General features: G+C 40.0%; 1 protein-coding gene across 3 annotated transcripts in view; it reads right to left on the minus strand.

Annotated features, from left to right (window-relative positions):
* Window positions 1–520: 520 nt before the first annotated feature.
* The window catches only part of cbl (Cbl proto-oncogene), a 29,306-nt gene continuing 2,003 nt past the window's right edge, over window positions 521–27,823 (minus strand). For 2 of the 3 annotated variants that reach the window (XM_086080122.1, XM_086080123.1), the window contains exons 2-16: window positions 24,391–24,638; window positions 15,734–15,880; window positions 15,332–15,488; window positions 13,787–13,908; window positions 13,026–13,163; window positions 11,918–12,005; window positions 11,272–11,403; window positions 10,970–11,188; window positions 10,184–10,315; window positions 8,508–8,915; window positions 8,275–8,363; window positions 6,250–6,453; window positions 6,076–6,164; window positions 5,795–5,995; window positions 521–4,244 (exon numbers count right to left, since the gene is read on the minus strand). In XM_086080122.1, coding sequence (XP_085936248.1) covers window positions 3,949–4,244; window positions 5,795–5,995; window positions 6,076–6,164; window positions 6,250–6,453; window positions 8,275–8,363; window positions 8,508–8,915; window positions 10,184–10,315; window positions 10,970–11,188; window positions 11,272–11,403; window positions 11,918–12,005; window positions 13,026–13,163; window positions 13,787–13,908; window positions 15,332–15,488; window positions 15,734–15,880; window positions 24,391–24,638 — 2,670 coding nt within the window. In that variant the 3' untranslated portion in view covers window positions 521–3,948. The remainder of the gene's footprint in view (window positions 4,245–5,794; window positions 5,996–6,075; window positions 6,165–6,249; window positions 6,454–8,274; window positions 8,364–8,507; window positions 8,916–10,183; window positions 10,316–10,969; window positions 11,189–11,271; window positions 11,404–11,917; window positions 12,006–13,025; window positions 13,164–13,786; window positions 13,909–15,331; window positions 15,489–15,733; window positions 15,881–24,390; window positions 24,639–27,823) is intronic. The other variant, XR_015095529.1, reaches the window with a different exon arrangement.

A 27,823-nucleotide genomic window follows, 5' to 3' on the forward strand; every position in this document is an offset into this window, starting at 1 on the left:
TATGGTCTATCTGTATGCCTTTCTATGCCAGAATTCTTTCAGAGTTGGATTTTAATTACAGGGCTTTAACATAAGAAAAAAAGTACTCACATTTTGACTGACTATTCTGCATATATCTTTTTGTGTGAAAAAAAAAATATGTGAAAACAAATTGTTCATTTATGGAACTGCTTCTACAATGAGCTTGTCTGTTGCTTTGTCCTCTTGGTGAACTATTAAGCTGATTTTATTTTTACAGTGGTATACTGTACAGTGATGGTGTGCCTGGTGTAAACTAAACAAACGGCGTATTGTATTGCTTTTGCCTGTGACAAGCATACAAACCAGGCAGATTGTTAAGAGTAGTCAAACGACATTTCATCACATTTTGAAATCAAAATAATTCCCCGATGTTTTTCAGTAACCCGAGACCTTGCTGTTGCCCGCCATTTTGACTTTTGACGTAGGAGCGGAATTGTCAATAGCACCTTTAGAGCAACTGTCAATTTCAAAATTAAACTCAACACAATCACAAAACATCTCCTGCTTACAATTTTATTAACATCACTGTGCAGTCTTCCAAATTGATATGAGCTTCAAAAACAAGGGTGAATTATTTATTTTTTTAGACGGCTATCACAGAGGATACGTGGAACCACAGCTCCCTCTTGTGGTCCCATCCCCAATAAAGCAGCCATGCCCTTCCTCTTGCACATGCGCAGAGAAAGCAGCCAACCAGGAGGCGCTTCGCCTTTTTTTTTTTTTGGCGCTAAGAAGAAAGTAAACGGCAGGGGCTCTTGGACGAAGCTCCTGCGGCCCAGATGAAGCAACACTGCACAATTTCAAACGCTTGTCTCCACACGACCACCAAAAAGGCGTGTCTCGCCTGGCACACAAACACACACACATGCACGCAGACAACAAAAGGCCTCAGTCAATCATGATCTCAACACAAATGGCACTACTTTTGATAATTATTCACAGGTGTGTGTGCGTGTGTGAGAGCGAGGAAGGGGGGATAATGCAGAAATGTAAAATGTCTTTTGAAGTCATACAAGCGCCTTTAGAGTGACAGTATCAAAGCACAATTTGGTATTCTGTGCGAGTAAATCAATACACAACAATGACACGCTGCCCTGAAACTATGGTACAGTAATGAAGAATCCATTACTCGGCATTCATGAAATTTGTCAAGGCAACTAGGAACACAAAAGTAGAAATGAGGATCGACCGGACAGCGTCAACCAGAGTAAGCTTATTCGCTAATTGTACAAGCATCAGACACACATTCTTCGTATACGAGTGTTACGTCAACGTACCTGAAAGTTCTTGTGTGTGTGCTCATTCTAAGTACCTGGAAGCTGCTGTCTACAGAGGTCTGCTGACCTTGAAAAATACTGTGCAAGTTAAAATGACCGAAAGAAACGTGGGGAAAAGAAATAAAAGGCCACAACTGTGACTTCATCGATTCCGACTCAGTTGGTTTAAAAATGTTATTCCTGAGTTATTTTTGAGAATTGGCTCGAGTGCTCCTAACGTCCACCAAAGCCATCCTCGGCTATTCCCTTTCTAGGGGGTGTAATTAAGTCCACATCCCACTGAGGGCTGCTAACGTTTCCGAAGCTCGCCAATGTTGAGTTCTCGTCTGGGTTCGTTCAAGAGCGCAACGTTCACAAAACGTTTTAATGTTTCTTATCTTTGTTGCAAGGACATTAAAAAACAAACAAAAAAAAACATTCAAACTCCAGGCAAACGTCTGGACGGTGAACGTTTAGCGAATGTTACAACTTTGTACGAACCCCAAACTCTGAAGCCCAAAGCCCAATTCTGTTTCGCATTTTGTTGACTGTTAAAAAGAAAAGTTAAAACACTGCAAGAGTTGACAGCTCTCAAGCTGCGTGTACGTTCAAGTATGCTACATTAGCGACTGCAGGAACATGGCGATACTGTCACTTTAAAAGACAACAACCAGGTTAAACAATAGTATTCACAAATGTACACTTAAGGCTTATTTGTTTAACACTATAATAATAATAATAATAGCAGCAGTGAAGCACTTCCAAATTAATTACAACAATATTTAGGATCATAGTACAATAATATATTACCCCCCAAAAAATCAATGACAACATATATATTTTTTGTAATCCTAACACCACACTGAGCTGGAGACGGAAACCTGAATCGCTTAGACGATTATGTCAAAGACAGACAAAAGAAAAAAAAGAAAGAAAAGAAAAACGAAAAAGAAAAAAGAAAAGTCAGCCGCCTTGGATCGCAGAACATGGGCCTGTCTGGTACTGCGCGGTAGTCAACATTAGAACATCCACATTGATTTCAGGCACACATGCTAGCACTCACACACACATATGTAATGCCAGACAGTGCCGACCTCAAATAAAACAACATAAGCTGGTATCAAGCACATGAAAAATTCAAGTACCAAAACCATGTTGTTCATAAAAAGGAAAGAGCACTGTGGCATCTTTCTATACATGCAGAATCCAAGTTGAAGCATGTTTGTATTTAGTGAATGTGTATGTTTAAGATGGAAATGACATAAGAAAGTGGCAAAAGACTCAATTAAAACACAACATAAATAAAATAATAATAATCTTATTCTAATTTGCAAAATTCAATAATGCTGGTAACTAGAATGATCCAAGATCTTGGGCTCCCTCTAGGGGTACACAAGAGAATCGCTAAGTATGGTTTAGTTGTATTTAACTTTAGAATTCAATACATTTGCATTTCCTTGTTAAGAACTGTTCGTTATCAAACATTTATCTAACAATGTAAAAAAAAAAATCCCATATGTAAGGGGTGTATTTTTTTTCATTTTGGATGGATGCTTGAGCCTTAGGTCATTATGGTGGCATTTGGAAAGTAATTATTTTTCTTAGACGGTACTTGGGTGCAAAAAGTTTACACATTTCACATAAAAAAAAGAAAAAAAATCTTACTGCACACCATTTAGCAAAACAATTAAAAAGTAGATATACAGGTTAATTTATGTACCTTCAGTGCTTTAGTGGAAGAGCATTGGATTGTTTTGCCTGTTACTCGGGTTTGGGTTAACAGATAAAACAATTTTTAAATTAGAAAATAATTATTATTTTTTGTAGAAATAAATTACATAATTACCTGCGGCACACTGTTTAACTGATCTAGAGTAGCCTTTTTCTTCATGAAAGGAAAATATGAGAAAATATAACATTCTATAAAAAAATAATTATGTGCATTTGTGAGTTAAGCATTTCAGGGTTTTTAAAAACACCTTTATACTTTCTTTTGTATAGCGGACCACATTAATGTGCTCATGGTCTACTTTAGACTATTGGAAATGCATGATGACAATTTTTAGACACGGAGTATGCCCAAGTGAAAAAAACACACACAAAAACCACACAATTTGCAACTACCTTTTGTCATCTCCATTCAACAAATCACAAACTCTAAATTTGGCCAGGCATGACATTTTGGGCTTACTATTCAAACACGCGCACACGCACGCGCACGCACACACAAACGCAATCGTCTTCAAGTCAACCGTCGCATCACCGTTTTGACAACAGGCACACGCTTGGCACTTGTACCAAGTGCGACCCTCGAAGCGGACATCGTTTCACATACTAACTTGTATATATTACACACATTTAATATACATTTAACCATATATTAAACTTTCATATAGACATACATTTTATTCGTGAGGTCTTGGTTACATTTTAAGCGTCCGAAATGCATCCTGCTTTTGAGGTCGCGGGCGCCGAGTCGGGCCTGGCGAGATGCTCTTGTCGCAGTTTGAGAAGGCTGCTGAAAGAGATGCTGCGAGCGCCAGCCAATTCAAAATTCCACAACGGGCCGGTGGCGTCAACAAGCACCAGAGAGGGTCACGCTGCGGGCAACGAGCCGTGCCGACCTTTAAAAGAAGGATCAAGCCAAGCCGGGACGAGATGGCCAAGTGTGCTATGTGAGAATGTGCGCCGTGGAGGGAATGGAGACAAACTCTCGCAGGATGTTCTTGGCCATCTCGATATTGTTCTGTGCAATCATCAGTGCTTTCTGGATGTCCTGGTACGAATATCCCTGACTCATGAGATGCTCGATCTCGCTGCTAATCTGAGGGTTGACGTCTCCTCCCGCCGCCCCGCAACTGGGGGGGCCGGCAAGTGGCGGGACGGGGCTGGGTCGACGCTCTGAGTTGATGCGTCTTGGGAGGGGCTTGGGAGGTCTCTCGGGGGCTTCCACGGGCTCTGAGATGCCTGAAGAAACAATGAGGCGACAGGGAGGTTAAGTACTACGTTTAAGGTACAATTACAGTCATTTCTGGGCTATAAGGCGCACCTGACCATAAGCCGCGCTAGCTAAATTTGGGGAATACTCTAGTTTGTTACACAGATAAGCCGCACCCGACTGTAAGCCGCAGGTGTTTTATTGTTACCGCACCGGGTTCCCGCTACTTTCTTTTCGATGAGGGTGCAAATTGTCTCGCTCTCCTTCTGTCTCTCTTACCATATTTGGGCTCATTTGGTTTGTTTTGCCCCTTTGTGATCTGATGGATAAGCCACACTTTTGTATTAGCCGCAGGGTCAAATGCAAGTGAAAAAAAGTAGTGGCTTATAGTCCAAAAATGATTAAGTAAAAAAACAAAAAAAACAAGGTTACAATAATAAATTATTGAAATAAATAAATGAAACAATTTAAATAACCTCTTCATTAACCAAATAAAATAATAATTTGATTTTCAAAAATAAATAAAACTACAACTATAATTACAGCAAATCTGTCCTTTGTTTCAACATTTATTTTAAATGTGTTTATTTTGGTATTATGGTATGGCCGTACAAAAAAAAGTATTGCGGAACAGTCATTTGGGAATTGTAGTTTACTTTATTACAAAATACTTAGTGATCTTTTAATTTTATCTTGCACTTGACCAATGACTACTAAAACGAATAAAAAACTAAACCAACTGTTTAAAAAAAAAAAAAGCTAACAAACCTGCTCTAAAAACAAATGACAACTACCGTGCATGAATTAAAAATCATTAAATAGAAACTAACTACTGTACAATGAAAAAGCCAATGTTCAGGAAGCAGCACAGTGGGCATAGATGCTAGCAAAATTAGCATGTTAGGGTCATTGAAGACTCAGTAATTTGTCCAAATGGGAGTGTGCATTCTTGTTTGTTTACAAGTGCCCTGTAATTGGCTAGCAGCCAATTACAGGGTGTGCCCCACCCAAAGTCAGCTGGGATAGACTCGTAAACACACGCAACCCAAATGAGGAAAAGCGCTACAAGCTAATGGATGGCAGGACAGTATTCTTGGAAATGACAGTATTTGTTGAAATCGTTTCCATGTAAATACTAAGAAAAAAGATTTTCCGTGCAAATTGAGGACAAGTGGTCAGTGTAGGAAAGCACAAGAGTCTCTTTATGAAATAGTATCACTAAGTACGGGTCCAGAATGCATATCAGGGTGTAATACATTTGGGGAATTTGTGTATCTGCAACCTTATCAGAACATCCCAGTTTTCACTAGTTCAACAATGTGTTGATGCCACATAAAGAAATAGAAAAACACAGGCACAGACCACCATCATTTATCTCACATTTTTGTAATGATACATACATTATCGGTGACGACTTCAAATTGATCACAATCATTTCAGGAAATATCGAGATAAGGATTTCTAGATGGAGTTTACACAAACATTGGAAGCGATCCAAATAAAACGGATGTGTTCTAGCCAAAAATAAAAACTCACTTAAATGTACCCCTTATAGATGACTAAATTTAATAGAACTTACAAGCTGCCACGGAGGATGAGCTCGACGAGGAGGATGACGTTGATGATGAGGACCCTCCCAGTTCCGAAAAGATCCGTCGGGTGGGGGGCATCGGTAACCGTGGTTTGGGGAAATCGTAGCTGTTGTCCTCGTCCTCCCCGTCCTCTGCTGTGTGCTCCCTGGGACCGTTGGTCATGTGCACAGGGGGGAGCTCTGAATAATCTGGATTAGGGGAGATGGCAAGAATGCATCAGAATACAACAGCGATGATGTTCTTGGGTTTATTTTTGTCGCGTAGGAACCTGAATCCTTGGCTTCCTGCGACCCGGCCTGGATGTTGTACATGGCCTCATACATTGGAGGGCCGTCCTCCAGTTCGGCTAGTGTCGGCCTGCAAAAATAATAAATCATACCTGAGCAACGTTGCTACAATACAGCATCAAGTGATCATGTGACAAGCCATTTTGAAGGCGTACCGCTGATTGAAGGCAATGGTTTGAGTCTGCGTCTGAAGGGCAAAGAGAGACTGAGGCTGCGGTGGCCTCGAGACTGGGGGGCTTTCTCCTATAGGTGGCGCCGCGACGGGCAGGACGGGCCGAGAGGAGGGGATCATGTATTCGGAGTCCTCCTCACTGTCGCGGGTCTCCTCACCTGCCACGGACCTCACAACTGAAGACGGTCTGGGAGATAAAACATACAGGATGCATTGTATCACATACAGTACGAGCTAAATTCGTTCCACGCTCTCAACTCACGGATTAAATGAATGGAAATGCCCAAAATAGCTCAAGCACCCCAAAAACACCAACAAAATCTTTGTACCATGTTTTGTTTTGTATTAAAAAGCAGCAGCGGTGCTTATCCATGTAGGAGGTGTTGAACCCCACCAGATGCTTTTTCACCGAACACTTCTTGTATTGCCCATCTCCATGCAGTTCAAGGAAGTGTTCCTTTGGTTTTGCTAGATAACTAGTTGTGCTTATTGCTCAACTTGGCATTGCAAATCATACAGTTAGGACGCTGACTCCCATCACTCAACTATATTTATAGAGCACTTTAAAACTCCACCAGTTTTCTTAAGATTGAAGCCAGGGGCAGCAGAGATACAATGAAAACGGCAGAGGCCCCAGAATTGAACTCTGTGGAACACCATACATTCTGTTATACATGTCCATTCATATTGCAGTCGTCTGATCACTTTTGTTTTTTGCTGGACATAATTACTGTAAAGGGATTCAAATAAACCACACGACGTACCATCACAACAGTCACAAGTCGACACGAACCATGAGTTGGGTGTGTGTCTTGACCTCCGCCGAACCCCTAAGGCTGACCAGCCAAACCTCTGGGGTTCGATCAAACCCAGGTTAAGAACCACTGCTCTACACTATTATACAGCATACAGTAATATCAGAAAAATAATTGAAATTTATGCAACCCTTTGACATGTGCTACTCCTTCTGGTGTGTGTGCCTTGACCATCAGGGGGCAGTAAAATCCAAAATAAAATCATACGCGACAATACAAGACTGTCTCTTCCAAGCTCAGTAAACTGCAGTAATATTAGTCGTTTTTTAAAGTAGATAAAGAATAGGCCTGTGTGCATTCCTATACCTATATTCAAATATTCACTGCCTAAAGTAACTTGTAACTACCGCAATATCAATGCAAGTTGTGTTTGCCCATATATAGCGCTTTGCACTTTGTGTTAGTATTGACAACTACGGGACTTTTGTTAAAGCTACTGAACGTAGAATATTCAATTTCGAATCGCCACTGCCACCTGCTGACAAAAAAAGAAAGTGCACATGCCGTTCTTCACATACACACCACGCACATTACGTCACATCCGCAGACAGGGCGCGGGAAATTCTAACCCGAATCCAGTCTGAAAACTATTGGCCAGAGGCTTGCAGGAGTACCCATTGTGAACAGCTAAGGTGTTAATCTACTAATTAGAAGGCATTTCAGTCATATATGGTCATATAAAAAGCTTATTGTAAAGTTATTTGGGGGGAAAAGTTCCATATTGTAACTTTAAATACACAACAGGACATTTTTTTTTGCTGTATAACTGTGAATGGCAATGAACAGCTTGAAGCAAGCACTGTTTTGAAGGATGGTTCACTGCCATTGTGTAGTACAAACTTCGTTTTTTGCTCGCAACACAAGACAAAAAAGGCTCAGACTCTAATAACTCCTAGGATGAGGTACCACTGTCTTGCCAGAAGAGAGATCCATTTTTATTTTGCATCTAATTTCTTCTGTCACATGGAAGTTGGAACCTAGCCCTGCTTACAAGTACTTGGGAGATGGATTGCACTCTCCACTGATAACCTGTCAATCATGCGGCTGACACACACAACCATTCACTTTTATGGCCATCTATCCAGCCAACATGCTTTTCGACTGCAAAGCAACATTTCAAACGAACAGAAATGCAATCCACAGGTTCACTGTGCTGCGGTCTATTATTATATTATAAACATTCTAATAAATACCTGCTTGCCAGTGTATAGATGGCATTGGCGGAGGATGATGGTTTGACTTTGGGGTTGTCATAATCTTGACCAACAACTGAGACAAAGTTCTGAAATGGAAATAGATCAGAAACGTAAACAAATGATAATGTTAAAGTAAGACAATTGTGCATCTATCAGTCAACGCTGCATGATGTTTTCAAACACCACGACAGGCTGAAAGTGTGGGTGTGGTATTCTGCGGTTGTGCTAACCAGCTGGTGGTCCAAACTGAGAGAGTTATTGTTCTTCTGCGGGTCTGTGCGTGTGTCCAGAGCAGAGGGCAGCGCCAAAGGGAGGGAGTGTCGGTTGGAGAGCTCCCTGACACCTGCACGAACGTCCACACCCACAACAGAGACTTGACTGGATGAGGAGGACGAAGTCGAGGACGTCGGGGCTTTGGGAACAGGCCGGGAGTTCCAGTCAGTGGGCAGCCGGTTTGGGGGTGCTGGAGGCATTTTATCCCTCGGCGCCTCCCCGGGCGTGCACGGTAGGGGCCGTCTCTGCAAGCGCCCCTCCGGGCACGGGGCGGTCGTATGGGGGCGGTCTGGGGGAGGTGGAGGTGGGAGATCCCTCAGTGCTGGGGGGAGAGGGAGGGGCTTATCTTTGTGATGAGATGCTGCCTGGAGAGAACAGTGAGACAGAAATACCTCATAAGGACTGACCATGTTGTTGTATATTAAAAATTACATTTATTATACAGTACCAGTAAATATATATTAAAATTAAGGGTGTCAAAATGAGTTAATTCTGAGTTAATTTAAAGTTCTTTTAACATCAATAATTGCTTTAATGTGTGATTAATGACCGCCCATTACTTGGAAAACCTGTACTGGAGGAATTGAAGTCAAAATTTTGCAGTAATAAATTTAATAATAATGCATATAATTGTGGAGTGTCGAGACTGGGGTCAAGTTGTATTTTACAATTTTAAAAATGTCACAAGTTACTTCATGTTAAAGATTAGATAGCTCTTTATATGATTTTTTTTTTTTTTTACAGTACAATACATCTTTTTAAATTTTAACTAAATGTAATGAATTATTATAAAATTACAGTATCAATGACTAAAAGATGCTGTCATATTTCTATTAGTGTAACATTTCTTCCACTTTTATGTTAACAACAATATGACAAATTAGAGAAAAAACTTTATTGTACATGTTATTGTACATTTAGAACAGAAATAAAATGTGCGATTAATTGTGAGTTAATAATTGAAGTCATGAGATTTTTTATGAGTAAAGATTTTAATCGCCTGACACCCATAATTAAAATATTCTAATCTAGTGACATTTTAAGCATCCATTACATACAGTGGGGTAAAAAAGTATTTGGCCAAAAATTCTATGGGAAACTAGCCAAATACTTTTTTGCCTCACTGTAATTAATTAATTGAATGTGCAGAGTGGACCAATTACATAGAGAGACTTGATTAGCACATTCAGATTCCGGTTAACAGTTTTACATTTTGTAAAATGTAATAAATATGGCAAAAGCTACTTCAAATGAAGATTGTGGATTTTTTTTTATTTTTATTCCTGTAGACTTTATAGTAGCAGCCATGAGCAGGTTAGCATAGTTTAGCACAATCATCAGAAAAAGTGTACTGCAGTACGGCTGTTTGTGTGGTAAAACTTTGCCACAAAGCAACAGAATGCGCCCACTTCCTCTTAACAACACTGTTCTCATTGGTTGACTCAGAGCTGTGAAAACAGTCATCCTACAGCACAATATGGGCCATTTCCTGAAAGCTTACTATCTGTACGAGCCATATTTAGAAGTGTAACTGGCACAAACAACTCCCTCTCCAAGTAGATCGCCTTGATTAACTCTACGGAAAATTAATCGATTTACAAAATGGGAGAAAGTCTGAATGTTCTGTACTGACCTTAGTAGTGACTCCAGGACTGGAGGCACCAGGTGGGTTAGAAGGTCTGTGTGGAAGCAGGTCTAGTCTGGGCGGCACGGGTGGAAGGGATGCCTGAGGAGTCATGGACATGGGTGATGGGGGACGTTCCACCTGCATCACACACACACAAAACCCCTTCAATTTCACAATTAAAAAGTAAATTAAGTAAAAGTTACTGAATGACTGACAAGTGACTGAATCTGACATGTTTTATAATCCTAGGTGCTGAGACGGACTAAACCATACAACTTCCTCAAAATGGATGATATGACAGAAAATTTATTCTGACTTGATCTTGAAATGAAGTAATAAATTGCTCAACACAAAGTGCTCCTTAATATTAGTTTCCAGACAGTTTAATATTACAATCTTTTAAACATGTTGAAACTTGAAAAGTTTGGGTTGTAACAGAAAAACCATGACTGATTATAGGTGATTTTAAAAGAAATAAGGTCTAAGGTGACAGAGGCCACGTTAACCACATTAAGGAGTGTTTACTTACGACACCTACTACTGTGTAAAAGATGAATGTAGCATCTCAGAGTCACATAAAATACGTAAACTAGTAGATTGTACCACATATGAAGAGAGGAACATAAAAAAGCACCATGAAAGACCAAGATCAAGATCAAATATTTTAGATAGGAGCTTTGAGTTTTTGAATCACATCAACCAAATATCTCATCTACAGAGACATGAGTAGTTAGGGGCATACAATGAAAGAAGAACCCAATAAAATATATTGATATAAACTATAAAAGCTACCTTTGTACAAGCAAGTTTGCTCATCATTAAGTGGGGGTCTTCAAGTCTGTCGTCATCGTCGTCATCATAGCTCGGCGACGGAACCCCCTCTGCTCCGAACAGGCCCCTGCAGGAACTCCCGCTATTGTCCTTCGGGTCAAATGGATCCACAACAATATGCTCTGTACCTTTAATCTCGCAGCGACAGAATGGGCAGCCCGTGCCTTGACCCTCGGACTCCTGCAATGGTGGACAGGGGTAAGGAATGTGCACTCTCCCCCGCCCAAAGACAACAAATCCACACAACAGTCTCCTCCACTTACCTGCCACGCAGTCAGACAGGAGGTGCACATTAGATGACCACAGGGCTCAATCTTTACGTCCTTGTCGTTCTCCGCACAGATTTTGCACAGCTGGAAGGTGGAGCCCATCTCACAGTAGAGTTCATATTGCTCCTGGAGGGGGAGATAAAAGGCAGTCGTGAGCCCTCAGGGGCCAGTACTCAATATCACTGCAAAGAGAGGATCTTGGAAGTTGTTGCTGTATAAGACTGATGGGCCGGGGCTTTCCCCCACAATGCTTTAGAATGGAGGCAGCCTGACAAAGAGTACATTTCATTTGACTCCAAATCTGTGAAAAAAACAAACAACTAACTTTAACTCCTCACAGTCAGTATTTTAGGTACAATAATGTCGTGTGTACTAGTATTCAACCAGTGTTTTATTTGCTCTGTTTGATTATGGCATAATTGAACAACTACACCATTAGTTGTCTTATGATTAAATGGGTGTTAAAAATAAAATAAAAGATAAAGCATCAGATTCTTATAGTGCTTTTCTGGACCTCAAGTTATCCACTATGACCTACTCAATAGGTGTGTGTTCGTTTTCAAACTTTGCTTGTGTGTAGTTTAATTGAGTGACATTGAAAATTGACATTTACAATCCCTAAAGAGCATGCAGCTCTGACCTGTGTGACTTTAATGTGGTCTTGGGGCGAAGGCTCACACAGTCCTGTCAAGTCTGGATTTTGGGGCCGACCATCAGGGAATAAATAGCTGGAGGTATAGAGGCACAAAGGTGATTGGTAATACGCCGTGTGTCAGAAACGTTCCAGGACTGGTCTCACAACAGATAGATTTATAAAGTACAAGTTTTCCGCTTCAATGTGGGTCAGAAAAATAATGTGAACATCTACAAAGAGATACTGCATGTGACTGCTTCATCATGATAACATGCATGCTCACAATGCCCTAAGCACATGACAGTTCCTGGCCGAAAAGAACATCGTCGTGTTGGAGAAAGTCCCAATCACACAACCGGTCTCTTTGTGATTTCTTTGACATCTTTCCCAAGATTAACAGAGTCAGTGAGAGGGCTTGTTTTCAAGATATGGCCAACATTAAAATTGCCCTAAAGCTACGGCGAAAGCTGGAAGAATCCTTCCAGTACTGCTTCTGCATGAAGGAGTAGCGGAGAAGACTGGGAAATGCATGGCACTCCAGGGGGATTACTTCGAAAGGAAAACCTGTAATTTGGATTGGAAATGCAACTTTTATGACACCAGTCCTGGAAACTTTGGCAACCACATACAGTATACCCAAATGCATACTAGAGCTGCTACAGTCATCCCAATGTATTCATTGATATGTTTTTCCCCCCCTTTACTTTGACACATGGCATCCAAATGAAAATAAAATCAGCCAGGTCCTACTTGACATTTGCGGATTCCTGAATACCCTGAATTTGTTTTTTGTAACAAATACAAAACATAATATCTTAAAAAAAGGAAACGGATGTACAATTTTAAATGACGGATGTACTGTTAACAGTACCATGAAAAGTTGTATACATTTGTTTTAAATAGCTAGAATGTCACCCCAAGGATTAACTGTTAACAGTGGAAAAATGAAGTGAAGTGAAATTTGTGCTCATCTGTTTGTTAGTCAGCAAGCTACTTTCTGGTTCACGGAGGATCATGACTGCTGTGAAATAAGGTCATGAGTCAACTAATGGCGGCCTAAGCTTTGCATGACACTGTACTGTAAGCATGCCAAACTGAATACTTCTGGACTTACAATCCTTCCCTGAAGCCATCTATGAGGGCCTGGAAGAGAGGTTTATTATGAGGAATGGTCTGGAGAATGTTTCCATCTGCCGTCACGTAGCCGATGGCCCATTGGCCCAGCCGGGTGCAGCTCAGTCGAAAGATGTAACTAAAGAGAAGTCAATGAGAAAAGAAAAAAGATAAAGTGCTGAAGCAGCAGGATCAGTTCACACTGTTTTAATGATTAAGGACATTTAGGGTGCAAACAGACGCTGCAATGATGCAATATGACAGCACATTGCCAAATGACGTCTGTAGCTGCCGGTCAAGCGACATGTTGCTTTTGGGCTTGATGTGTTGTGAAGTGTTTAAATGTCAAGAACTGCACTATAAATTGTGTCATCTGTTCACACCGACCAGTTAACGCTAGAACGTGAACGTCATACCACTCAGGCTGGCCAAAGCAGTGACGTCGTCTTTCAGTGCACAATTAAGCTATTGATGGTAGGTACCGGTACTACACTGCATTAAATTGCAGCCTTCGTTCACACAAAGACTCACACACATGCTTCATGCCTCAACTGGAACCAATGCATCTATGCAAATCAAGACATATATATATATATATATATATATATATATATATTTTTTTTTTTTTGCGTGTGTATGTTCAAAATAAACCCATTGGTTACAAACAAAATACCCAGTCTTATTGAAAAAAATCATGTAGCACAATACAATATATGTTCCAAAAGAAAGTGACATAGTAACAAATGTGTTGCCTTGTCTCACCTGCCGGGTTTGTGAATGAACTTCTGCAGCCGTGCTTTGACCTCGTCGTAAGTGAGGAAGGCCATGTAACCTGGGTGCGTGACTGCCAAGCTGTTCCAGTTCCGTAAAAGTGATGACCAAGGCTATGAGAGAGAAAATGTGACAGTGTCAACAACAAAAAGCAGCTTAAAAGTATGAGAAATGTACTTCCAGTTAACCGTTAAGCTGCACCCGCCTCACAGTTACAAGGGTCAACCAACAAGTAGAACTCTGAACCAGAAATGCAACAAGTAAAACTCTACACATATATCACTTAAAAGGTGTATTGTGCAGTTCAACATGCCAGTTTCTTGACGGGGAGAGGGGTGCCATTCACGAGCTTTACACAGAGGCTGCAGTTACACTTTAGGCCAGAGGTGACAGTCGCGAGCAAAAAAAAAAAGTGACCAATTAGTCCATAATGCTCATCAGCCATCTGTGAAGGTTGACTTAAACATGAAGCTGGTTTTATTTCTTCATTCCAAAAGCATAGCAACTAAAAAGGCAAAATTGTCTAGTTACAGTGCAGTAGTTGGTGACTGTTTCAACCACCAGCCTCATAATTTTTGCCTGCAGTGTGAAAGGAAGTAAAAGTAACACAAACAACTTGATGAGCCACAAAGGTCACTGCCATTAAAAAGCTGAAAGATAATACTGTGTATCTGATTAGACAATAAATATGGGCTGTGCTGGGAGTGTGTCTCTTTTCGAATTTGCTCCTTAATAAGACTTTCTGCAAAAATAAAATCTTTCCCATGTGGTTGATAAAATGTGACAGAAACAGAATCATGGTGACAAAAAGTCTAGTCTACATTTCATCCTCTTTTTAAGTAAAGTTATATTTTCTCGGCTTACTATGATGAACAGTACAGAGAAAGTAAACAGAGAAATAAACTCACAATCACCATTCAGACTAAATGATGATGTCCTTCACACATCTCATCAAGGTGAAAGAGCAGCATGTTGGTGCATGTCGAGCACAGCACAAAATTCTCACTTCCTACTTGAGTTTTCAGACATTTAAATGCCAGAGGAAGTGTTGTAAGACACATAAGTAAACACACGTTTAGGCTTCGATAATCCTGTTAAATGAGTTGGAAGGATACGACAACAGACTCCCAGGCAAAGAAACGATTGGCATGACAAATTTGAAAAGAAGCCTGACTGATACTGACTTCTTTTAGTAATGTGTTAATAAGAGCCTAAGGATGAAAATGCTTTGAAGATAAATCCGCCTTCTGACCTTTTTCCTGTGGCTTCTTATTATGCAAACCCCAGGGAAAGCAGCAGTGTTATGGTTGCACGGCTCAAAATACACCCGAGATGTCGCAATTTAATGTGTATTTGATTAGCACCCTCCTGACTACAAAAAGTAGATGCTTGACTCATGTCTAAATCTGCTTAGTACTTGTCTGGTAATAGGAATGATAACCTTCAAGGTGCAAACGGAAAGGTGAATGACATTGTGAAAGCGCATACAGTAAAGATTATTCAAAGCCTTCAACAAGACGACATTGGGTTAACTACCTGGAAAAGCCTGGTGAAAATGTCAAACTCAAAAACGGAGATGTAGTCATTGCACGTGAGGTCGATGGTGGACTTGAGGGCCATGGCCTCCAGGCCAGAGCTGATTGGATGGAATTCATGAAGAGACTGACGGAACACCTTCCAAGGCACAATGGTCCTTTGGCACAAAAAAAGAAAAGAAAAGAAACATCAATTAGGATAATATCCAATGGGTCGGTGCAGTTTGGTACAGGTGCAGTTTCTTTAAATTTGCAGGACATAATGGCATTATCAAGATCGGCCTTCGGCAGATGTAAGTACTTGTTATTTATACTTCAGTCTGGAAAATGGTTTGCAATAACTGATTATATGTGCAAAGTAATGGCCAAATATCATAAAGCAAAAAACAACATTAAGTCTCACTTGTCCCCGAAGGCACGCCTCCAGAACTCTGCAGCATCAGCCTTGGTGATGCGGAAATTGTCGCCCTGAAACAGACCGTTTGGAAAGATGGCCTTCAGCTCGGCCAGCATGTGGCTGAAGATCAAAGACAGCTTTGTGAGGTTCCTCCTGTGACAGCAGACAGTAGAAGAAGAGTTTGTGACTAAAGCACAATGCCAAGTCAATAGTGCTTTAACATTTTCTAGTACAGTACTTCATGTATTATAATCTTTGCATGGTGACATGATGAGAGCAAAATATTAGACATATGTAATAAAAAGAGAGATACATTTAGCTTCTTTTGTGTAAAATACCTCAAAAGTAACAGTTGGAGAAGCCATGCGGTAAAGTCAGATTATAAAGTACCGGTAATCACCCTCAAATTGGTATCTGCTCCACACATTACTGCACAACTGCCAGTTTAGTGTGCCAATGTCACATGTTTAGCTGAGACATCTCTTGTCTGCAAACTATTATATTAGTTAATTGAATTTCCTGCTACATGTGACAAGCTTGATAGCAGCATTATTATTATTTGCAGCATTCCACATATAAATTGTGTAAATGAGATTGTCACACAAGAAGTCCACAAAAAACACATTTAAAGTCGCTCCACAAGCAAAAGAACGCAGTGTTGGCAAAGTCCAGTAGTACCCAAGGCAGCATTAGAAGAGTGATGCTAAGAGATCCCTGATTTATGAACCCCCCCACACACACAAGAATAATGCGTGTGGTTGTTGGGCAGCAGGAATTGACATGCACGAGAGTGACGGTAATAAAAAGGCCGACCACACTGCAGCTGCGGTACACTACACTATGTACCCTACGAAGGAGTGGGTGCTGAGGAGAGAGGATTGTGTTTGAGGATAGCTACAATTATAGCATAAGTCAACACTTCATCAACAAACTGCTGCTTGTCGGGCGGGTGGCTAGCAAGAAATAGGCAAAAAGTTTAATCAGATTTTATATTTTAAAGAAATTAAAGGTGTACTTCCCATGTAAAATAACTGTAGGTCTTTGATACCAGGCACACAGGTGCATCATTAAAGCAGTAATCAAACATTCAAGATGGTTCTTCCAGAGTATTTCCCCTCTCTAGTGTCACCTCTGCTGCACAGTGACGCATCGTTTCTGGCCAAATTAACATTCACCATCTATTGTCCTGTAAGCTATCACCATGCTTCCCTTTCAAGTGAAAATCTTCGCCGACTGTGCCCCTTTTATATCTTTCCAAACCGCATGTGTAAAAAACATAGTCTCCTCCAAAAGTATTGGTACGGCAAGGTCAATTCTGTTGCTGTTGAATACTAACGCCATTTGGGTGAGTAGTGTTTTTCATTATCAGGGGATTAGCTGTTAATATTTTGAGGGAACAATAAAATGACTCTGGTTGGCCATTGCATCTAAGCCTGCAAATCAGTTCTGTGTTTGACTTAAAATTAAAATCGAAATTAATATAACCTGATGTGACTGATATGAAGCTTGGCAGTACTGCTAAGTAGTGTCTCAATTATTTACAAAAAAAAAGGAAGCAGAAGAAGAAAAAAAAAGAGGACCTAAATGGCATCTCTCCCGGCCATCTCCATCCTACAATAGCAGCTCTGTAGTCAGTGTTTGTACTACCCCCTGCAACTGTTGCTGTTATCTAAGCTGCTGTGCCAACATGAACAATGCAGAGTCACACAAAAGAACCACATTTGATTGCCATGTTTCATCTATCCCTGGCGGCAACCGCAGCAAAGAGCAGAGGCTTTTCTGAACACTAGGTTGTTGTCAACCCCCGCCACCATGCTATCCCCCCTAGTGCTATAGATTGACCTATGACCTTGCAGCTGGCTGCTCCCTTCCTGTTTCCTGCTGGCTGTGATAAAGTAGTTCAGCTCATCAGCCAGAACCGTACTGCGATAATACAGCGCAGCACAGCAGCAAAGGTCAGCCCTTACAGAATGAACGTCTGTCTGGATTTACAAGGAGCCCAAATGTCAGCTTGCAGCTGTATTTTCTTTGCTCCTCAAATCTAGGAGGGAAATTCAAATTCATCACATGAAAACAAAGTCTTGGAAGAGGTACACCAAATGTTGTTTGTATAACATTTGTAGTCACTCAAGATCGCTGAAACAAGGACAAATTGGGCCTTGTACAGCACCTTAAACACATAGCTTCGTGTGTTATTCATTCGGAATTACATTTGTGTTGAATTGGAGAATGCCTGGACATTTACATTTAGCCATATCCTAAACTAAACTCAATTCTTCACTGGACCACTGCATACAACATTGACAGTTACAGTCATAGAATACATCTTGTACCGCTCCCGCTGATACGTTTGCAGCCCATCTTATTCCGATCGGACCAATCACGTGTTATTTGGGCAGGTCATAACCAATAAGCGCCGATGGCGGAGGGAAACAAACAAACCTAACAGGCGAATGGATGCTGCAATTAATTCTGTTCTCGCAGAATTTACTCACTGTTTCCTTGTTGAATTTGAACAACGAGAGGAGTTTCGTGCATTTTTTATCTGGTAAAGATGTTCGTTCAAATTGGTATATTAATTGAAACAACGTCTAACCATACAAGAGACACACAGTGGACACACATGTTGAAATGCATCTCAATTATCCCGCAGTCATCACAGCGGAACTGGCTTCACATAAGACCTCCATCAGGAAACAGCACTCAACATAGTGCACTTCAGTATTGATCCAAGCACACAACTCCACAAACAAGCAACTTAATGAAACCGAGAGTCTGCTCTAATTTCCTGACCAACTTCGACCTATTGTATTGGAACTTGCGCTTGTCTTAAATCCCAAGTTAAAACCCTCATTAGGATTAGATTTGAAAATCTTTGCTGCTGGGCATAATCATCTCAGTAATTAGTTACACACAGTATTTGCACATATTTGAGGTCATTTAGCTGAATACTTAAAAAGAGCTAATTGAACATATCAGGGCAGAGAAGCAAGTGGACTGTGGGCTAATCACCACCCTCGTAGTACGACTCGGTCGGGTGCCATAAAAATCATGATACTCTGCTAGTTGTGTATGTGAATGTAAGAATATGTAAATGAGGTGACTCACCCTCAGTCTATAAAGTGTGAACTATGTTTCCCATTTGTGGCCATGCAATATAAACAGCCTTTATTCTCCTTCTGGTGGAATCACAACACAAAGCAAAGTGTGAAGATTCACATTGTTACGGAAATACAGGCAGACTAACACTGAGCAACACAGAGCAAAAGAGATCAACCAGGACCATGTTGAAAAAAAGCCCCCTCATTTACTCACAGTTCTAAATAGATTTGTGAATAATGATGAAATTTAGCTATATTCTAATGCTAATTGCTGCAAAAGGGAAACAGATAGAAATATACTTTTTTTTCCTGATGAAAGAAGAGACTTTAATCTTTCTTTTGGTCGGTTCCATGTTTTATAGCAATAGAACACAATATTCTATGGACTTTGCAAAATCTGTCAAAATCCAGTAAAACAGCCGGGAGTGAAGGAGGTTGATTCTGTAAAAATGGCTGGGAGTGAATGAGTTAAGGGAAGTTGGTTGTGCAGCGTAGAATCATTCTTCATACAGCACAAGAAAGCATAATCAGTTCGCTTTAGTTTTTCCATATTAAGTGTTTGTAATACAAATATTTATTGTAATATTGCACATTCCAAACATATACAGATTAGGTTCATTGAGGACTCTAAATTCTCCACAGGTGTGAATGTGAATGGTTGTTTGTCTATACTGTACCGTATTGTGATAGGTTCCAGTTCACCCATGAGCTTAATGAGGATAAGCAGTCCCTGCTGCATTTGAGTAGGTCATTGATAGATTATGGCCCATACCAACATACATTTGAAATACATGTACAGTGACTGAAATACTGAACATGCATCCCATGCCTTTTCTTTGAAAGATAGCATTATATTGACAGGAATGCATCCGAAAATTTCTTACTTGAGGAAAACAGTACATGTATTCGTGTTTTATACTTCTTTACTATGCAGACTTCCCACACAAATGCCATTAGGTAAGAGATGTGACTAAAAAGAAGAGATATGATATCTTAAGACATCCATTTGTGGTTTTGTGTACTAACTGTTTCTTAGGAGGGTGTGGTGCACTCAAAAGGGATTTTAAAATGGAGTCTACTAGTTATATAAAAAATATTGTATCCATACATTATCAAAGGCTATTTTAATACATTTTATTCATTGTGCTTAACTTGCATGATATTTATCAATAACCAGGACCATGTTTTACCATTTAAATTTGAGTGGGAGTATCCACATTGCTTCCTTAGAATAGCCCGAGAGCTACTGATAATAGCAGAATAGCTGATGTTCATGCAAACTTGCTTCCGTATGAGTTTGATCAAACAGCTTTCTTATGCACACACGCATTTGCATATAGTCCTCCCATGGGACTACAAACATAGCTTTCCAGTAAGGCTAAGATTTTAGGTTGTCAACGTAGAGCGACAAACTCCCAGGGGGACATTTCTCTGGGGTGTCACAGGTACATTTAGAGAAAATAGAAACTCGTTTTACGAGGGTGATCTTTTGGTAAACCAAAATAGGAATATAGGGACCGCTTGCAAATACCACAAGGTATTGAACCACAGCAGGCCTTCAAAATATACTGTGCGGTACTTCATGCTCTGAATTTGAATCAAACATTTTCAGCATCAGCAACTTTCCATCTAAACAACAAACATGTTGATGGTCTTGTTCTGTTCCAAAAAGCAAACCTCGAATTGTGATGCATTTCAAAACTTCTCATTTGGATATCAGTTGACTATGAGGCACTGACTGGTCTTGGCGGAAAGGCTTACCGCTACTACTGCTGCAAGTGGTGATGCAGTAGTAGAATTGTAACTACTGCATCTCCTAATATTGCTACTACAACTTGATGTTGGCTTAAGAAAGTTGTTGGTGTAGGTCATTGTAACTATCACTAGTACCCTCATTTATCCAATTTTACTAGGCCCTGTGGATTGTGGATGGGCCATTGATGTCAACTAGAATTGTTTTCCATTTGACAAGTTCACATTGTCTCCCAAATCCAACGCCCCAAAAAAACAATCATTCGAAAAGGTCCATCACTGTCTGTACAGTTCAAGCTGTTGCACAACCGTGCTGCCTTGCAAGCCCGCCACTTCCTGTGAACCATCTGGACCTATGGATGGCGGCCCAGTAACAAGATGAAAGAGTTTCTTAAGAGCGGTCAAATCCGTATCCGGGGACAAACTACAGTGCAGTCCATTTGTCAATACGCCTTTATCATTTTCATTTTGAAGCTGACTTTTTTTTTTTTATGTATTTTTTGTGTGGATATACTACAATAAGATGTCTTATTTGGGTTGTCTTGTTGTGGACAATGAAAAGTCATTAAATGTAGTTTTGTTGACTGTCATATGGTGACGTTCAATGTCTTGAAGTGTGATAAGAGTATGTGAGCAAAGACGACTGTCCCGAATCTGGGACATCGCGTTTATGTTCATTATTAAGTTGCTCATTGTCATAGGACTCACTTTCATCTTGCCGTTTCTTATACAGTGAACTTTTCTTCCTCTCTTGCATATCTGCACCTCAACTTCAAAGCTAAGTCAAGATTGCCATTTAGCAAGTGCAAACATTAGCTAATAAGGTAATGTGTTAGGTGTACTTCTCTATGTAAAGACAAATGTTCCATGAGGTTTATAATGAACAGTGTGGAATTGATGGAAGCATCATTAAAAGTTGTTTCACTTAAGATACAAGCTTATCTTGTATTTTGGATTGCTATTTTTATATCCAGGACTCTGTGCCTCACCCAGTCATGATCCTCACCGCACATCACTGGTCTCAACTCAAGCTAGACCAAAGTCTTTTCCTGTTACTTGACAAAGCAAAATCTAGTCATGGTCCTGAAGATTTATGATCTTAAAACACTAAATTCTGACTTAAAAGTCATCTGTGGCTTAATTCAACCATGCACTGGTCTATTTTATGCCTCAATAACATAGGTTGATTCTATAGGTTTTTTCTAGTGGGCTGCCATTGGTTAATGCGGATGCCTTCCCCACAAAGACAATAGCGATCTTTGTGAGTTTAGACTGGCCGTGTGTACCCTTCTTAAATTTTCCATTCACTTTGGCTTGGTGCAGTTACTATGTGCAATTACTTGATGATATTGGTTCAAACAGCTGAAGGCAAATTTCATTGACTGTGTTAAATACATGGTTGTGAATGTTTTTTTTGCAAATGAAAAAGACTAGTGTCACTGAGGAAATGAGGGAAAAAAACGAATTAGCAAATGCACCACTCAAAGGAGAAGCATTTTTTTTCAAGAAACAGCACATGATGCAATGTGTGAAGAGACTAACCTTCTTTGCTTAATAGGCTTATTATAACTGCAAATTTGGGGAAACCCACTAAAAGTTTAAATTAACAAAACATGGGAAAAATTTATTTGTAGAATAGCAAAATGAAAATACTATATATACATATAATCCAAATCTTTTGTTCCTCTCCTCTTTGAATGCATTTTTGTTAAAATTCCTTACCACTGTCATTTAGGTCAGACCAGAAAAAGGCTCCAAGCAGTTGTGCAACTTGGTTGAACAGCCACCTCCAAGGTTGTCTGCTGGACCTGCATTTAGAAGTTTTATTCCAAAGGCGCATTCATTATCCAGGATGAGGTCGACAGTCGACACAATGCAATTATTGTAATTTGTAGGTTAATGCGCGGTAATATGTAGTAATTTCATTTTGGTACAGTTTCTAGTTCAAGAATGCATCAAAAGAGGCCTGTGATGACAAATGACTTCTTTTTTTTTTAATAACTATACAATTGTCTGCACAAATTAGCACATACAATTTCCATACGTAACTCTCATTTTGTAAATCCATTGCTGAACATCTTGTTAATGGCCAAGTATGTCTGTAGGGATTGTGGGGTCTACTGTCCTTTCTAAAAAGCCATGGTAGGCTATATTAACTTGGCTAACATAAATACCAATTACCGGTACATGTGTTGTTGTGGTTAGCTGGTGATGTTTTCCAGTAGAAAAATGGTGCTTTATCTTCTTACGTGTGAAATGATCTCTATTAACTATGGACATTTTCTGTCTTTTGCTTTGCGTTGTTAGTCTTTCTCCGTCCTCGCCGCCTGCCATCACACCAACTTATTTCTACAAGGAGTGGCGTGTGAATCTACAGTCACATTAGTTCATATGAACAAATGATCACGTATGAAACTCTGAGGCAGAGATTTTGCTTGGACTTCATGTAATCACTTATTTGAGTTATTCAATTAATCGTTTCAGCCCCACTATTGCAAATATCTTTTTGTCATTATCAGATGAAAAGATGCCACAATTTCGATTTTTTTCAAGCCAAAAATGTTCTGTTAGATAGAAACTTATTTTATCAAAACATACCACCAAGTGCTTCCGAAAACAATATTTTATAGATCTTCTCTAAGTTCGAAGTGTTTGTGTAAAAACATGTAATACTGGCTTGCCATGATTAACGGATTACCTATCTGTTTGTCTTGTTCCCAGTTGGCAACAATGGGTCGCAGAGTAAAACGCCATTGTTGGTGGCTTATGATGATATAATTTACTCACAGTTCTAAATAGATTTGTGAATAATGATGAAACTTAGCTATATTCTAATGCTAATTGCTGCAAAAGGGAAACAGATAGAAATATACTTTTTTTTCCTGATGAAAGAAGAGACTTTAATCTTTCTTTTGGTAGGTTCCGTGTTTTATAGCAATAGAACACAATATTCTATGGACTTTGCAAAATCTGTCAAAATCCAGTAAAACAGCCGGGAGTGAAGGGGGTTGATTCTGTAAAAATGGCTGGGAGTGAATGAGTTAAGGTTATGAATACACATATTTTCATCGGTTTTACATTTACATCTCATGATGACTTTATGTTAAAAACTCAACAGCAAACTTAACAATTACGGCGCTTGCCTGAGGTGGTTTCGTTCAACCAATTTCCATCTGCTTTATGTCATTGTACCTCAGATCAACACACAAGCTCCCAAAGGCAGCAATAACGGCAAAACAACACAAAATGGCTTTGGCAGAACAAAGCATACAAAAAAATCCGAGCAGGAGAAGCAGAGGCTGCAAAAGCACACAACATAACAAAAGGAAACTAGTGACAAAAGCAATGAGGGACTTGAGTGCTACACCTCTGAGAATTTCCTAATTAATACTGCAACGACTTTGAGCTGTGTCTGACTCTTAAGAGACTTTTAGCAGCCTTTTGTGAGAATTGGGCTCATTTTGCACTAATAGCACTTCCACACGTCAGTGCACACAACAGCACACCAGACGCCTTGCACTGAGACGAGTATGCGACATTTGCACATATTGTAGATGGCAGCGATAGAGAGGCACAAAGAGTGACAGCATCTGTAAAAAAAAAAAAAAAAGAGAATTCTGACCGCAGATGCCGACATCCTCCAACCACAACAACACTCAACTCTCATTTCGACCTGAGGGCTCGGAGTAACTGTTCTGCGTGCCAGCTTCATCAGAATTATTCATGGGAACTGTTGTCTCACAAAGCTTTCACACTTCCGATTCGGACATTTGATTCTTGGGAATCACAGGCTTGATGACACCTACTCACCTGGGTTGCGAGTTCTCCTCATACATGCGCTCCTTGCCCTCCTTTAACAAACTGATGGTCTGCTTGGTCTTCTTGGTCAGGTTCTCCATGAAAACTCGAAAGTACTCGTTCTCCCCCAGGGTTTCCATTTTGCCCTCGTAGCGTGACAAAATGGTGCGCAGGTGCTGGTACGTGTCTGGCAACAGGTCTAGGATGTAAGGGGGGCTGTTCTTCAGGGCCAGTTTGGGGTTTTGGCACAGGCGCACCACCTGCAGAGGTGGAGAGAATGTGAAAGGAAGATGCATTAAGACAACAAAAAAAAGGAGGAACAGAAGACAATAATCCAGCAATCGGCGAATTTGAATGCTTCATTTTGCTCTTAGGCTTTATTTATATCCAGTAGAGAATGTGACAAAATAGGAGACATGAAGAATGGAACATTCTAACAGAATACAATGGCCCATTAATAACAGCTTGGAGCGCTCCAAACGTTTCATTTGAAAATCATTACATCCTTGAACTGTATTGAGAATCATATCGAACAGTCTTTTGTGGAGAGATGCACACCCGTACCAGAGAGCATGGTGAATATCAATGAGTGCATCCTTTATTGCTACTGCAATATATCACTGTTGCACACTGCTTCCTCTCATGACCAAACAAAAAGTCTCAGTAAGTGGCCAATGGAAAGAAAAAACTGCTTTCATGCATGGCACACTTTCCAAGCTCTTCGCCATTATCGGTTGCACGCTGTCGTTTGAGTATACGTAAACGTCAACTATTTGGAATTGATTCCCAATCAGGGTTTCATCATCTTGCACTTCTGTTGCCTACCAAACAATCATTGACACTACACAAATAAATACAGTAATTGGTAAACTGCAAGACAATCTTTCATGATGTGTCTCGTCTACAGACGTTAATCAATTACCATCCTGACTAATGTGCAACCCTTTGGTTTCGCCAATCCTGTTGTACTTCTGCAATGTGAGTCACTGTTGAGTTGACCATCAAAAATAAAGTCTACAAAGCAGACAAACTGCAGCTGGACAGATTGCTTTGAACAAACAAACAAACCTAACAGACGAATGGATGCTGCAATTAATTTTGTTCTCGCAGAATTGCTCACTGTTTCCTGCATTTTTATCTGGTAAAGATGTTCGCCCCCCCCTCCTCCTTAAGACGAGACGGAAGAAGAGATTTTCATCCGTTGCCTTGATTGGTCAAAACAAAATGTGCAAAGATGCCGCATCGTCCAATCAGCTCGAAGTATTGTACAGCAAGCCCCGCCTTTCCCGAACGGGTCTGCCTCGTTAATTACCAGATTGATAATGTGAGGAACTCTATGAGTGAATCACAAATATCAATCTGGCTGGCGAGGTTAGATGTTGACACCACTTTGATCTATAAAACTCAATACCATACATTGTACCTTTGTGAAATTCATAAAACGGACTATAGAATTTCCCCCCACTTAGGTGGGTGTGACAATCAGTGGTACTAATTTAATTTCAAAGTATCCTTATAAAATGGAATCAATTGAATAGACATTCCAAATGAGGACAAGGCTGCTTTTATTAAAGGATTACTCAAATCAAATTTTCTCATCATGTGTTATACATTCACAGTCAAAACTCAATCACTGCTTTTCAAGTGATAGGGAGCATATATTTTGGAAGTTTAGGAGCAGAATAATCAATAAAATGAATGGTTCGACATTAGTGTTACTAGTTTGTACTCTAACTCAGACATTGGTTTTAGCCCCATTGCATCAATCAACTTGAATGACATCATGATGGACCTGAATAAATATAGACAGAAGTCACATTTCATTCAAATGAACTTTCCTACGGAGCAATTGAGGACAATTGTGTATTTCGCTGGAAATTCAGACCCATCCCCAAAAAGTCCCTGCTCAGTTGTTAGTTTAGTGCTTTCAAAGAATTCAGGAAATGTTTGAGCCGGGGGGGACATAACTCCTGCTACGAGAGAGACAGAGGACTCCCACAAGATAACCTATTTTTATTTTTTTTAATGGAGAATATTCTATGGGAGCTGGAAATGGCGTTCCGATGTGAGAATGGCTCACAGTTTGTATCTCAACATTGGTTCAGTTAGAACCATCCCCCAAAATTATGTTATACTACGGCACGTATGGTTATTTTCATTGGGTGAGATGTGTTTTTATCTTTTGAGTTCAGCTGGATGATGCATTTGTAATGGAATAAGGAACTGTACCTCATGTCCACTGCTGAGCTTTAAAATGTTTGCACTTTGCACTGGCCAAAAGAATAAAATAAATGATTGATCTGTTGATCTTGTCTCCAGGACACAACAAAAACAAAGACATATTTGCCATTCCAATACTTTTTGGAAGGGACCATACCTTAATATTCTGTACAGATGCTTTAAAACTGGCAATTTAAAATCAACGTTAAGTCATGGATAATGAATGCATTTTCTCGTACACCCATCCGCCCACTGGATGTTGTCAATCTGCAAAAATGTACTTGTTGGAACCGATCCGTGGCGCAAAAAAGGTTGGGGACCACTGCGTCTTGAGTACATTCTACATGTGTCTTCGACCTGGTAAGACTATAGGCAAGCTAATGCCACATGTATCAAGTACAGAGCACTACCATGACTCAGCTTAACATGTAAACATAAGCAGATATTATAAACAACAACACAATGCTAAACAAACAACTATAGCAAACTTCAGAGCTGTTAATTAGCATTTCAAATTTCCTTAACCATATTTGTGAAGAAACAATTAAGCTATGTATTTTAAGGGTTGTTGCGTTTTACTGGGTCAAGTTTAAGACATTAGAACCATGTTGCACTTTTCAATGCCCTCAGCTAAACAAGCAAGAACATGCTTCTGTGTTTCTGCAGCGTTCACACTGTTCCTGGAAAACATACCATCTGTCTAGCAAAGTGAAGAGTGAAAAAATAAAGATACTTTTGTTGACACATTTCTAAACTAAGGATAAACATGGGGCCAAAGCAACAGTTCAGTTCTAACCCTAACCCTGATCAATCTGCTCAGTAAACCCTCAATTTTTAGTACCGTAAAGTCACTTTTAAGTTAAAAGGTGCTCCATGCATTTCTGTAACGAATTTTGTCCCAAGAAGATTGAAGACATTCAACGATCTTCTTCACACAAGTTCTCTGATGATGTTAGGTAATCAATTTATGTAGTATATGTTGCCTTTCATGCCTCAAAACATGGCAAAAGGCAAGCCAACATTTGTTTTGAATGTACTGTGCTGCTCCACCACTGGCTTCATTTTGGGGCAAAAGATTTCCCACTGTAAGTTAATGACTGAGCTCAATTCCAAGGGTGGCAAGAGGGATCTTAATTTGCATGCAGGTCGGAACACAAGCGAATACATTAATTAGGTCACAATTGCAGTAAATATTTCTATGGGGGGAAAAAAACAGTGTCATATA

Source organism: Leptonotus elevatus, chromosome 7 (genome assembly GCF_054856555.1).
Source record: "Leptonotus elevatus isolate MCC_2025b chromosome 7, RoL_Lele_1.0, whole genome shotgun sequence".
Lineage (NCBI taxonomy): Eukaryota > Metazoa > Chordata > Actinopteri > Syngnathiformes > Syngnathidae > Leptonotus > Leptonotus elevatus.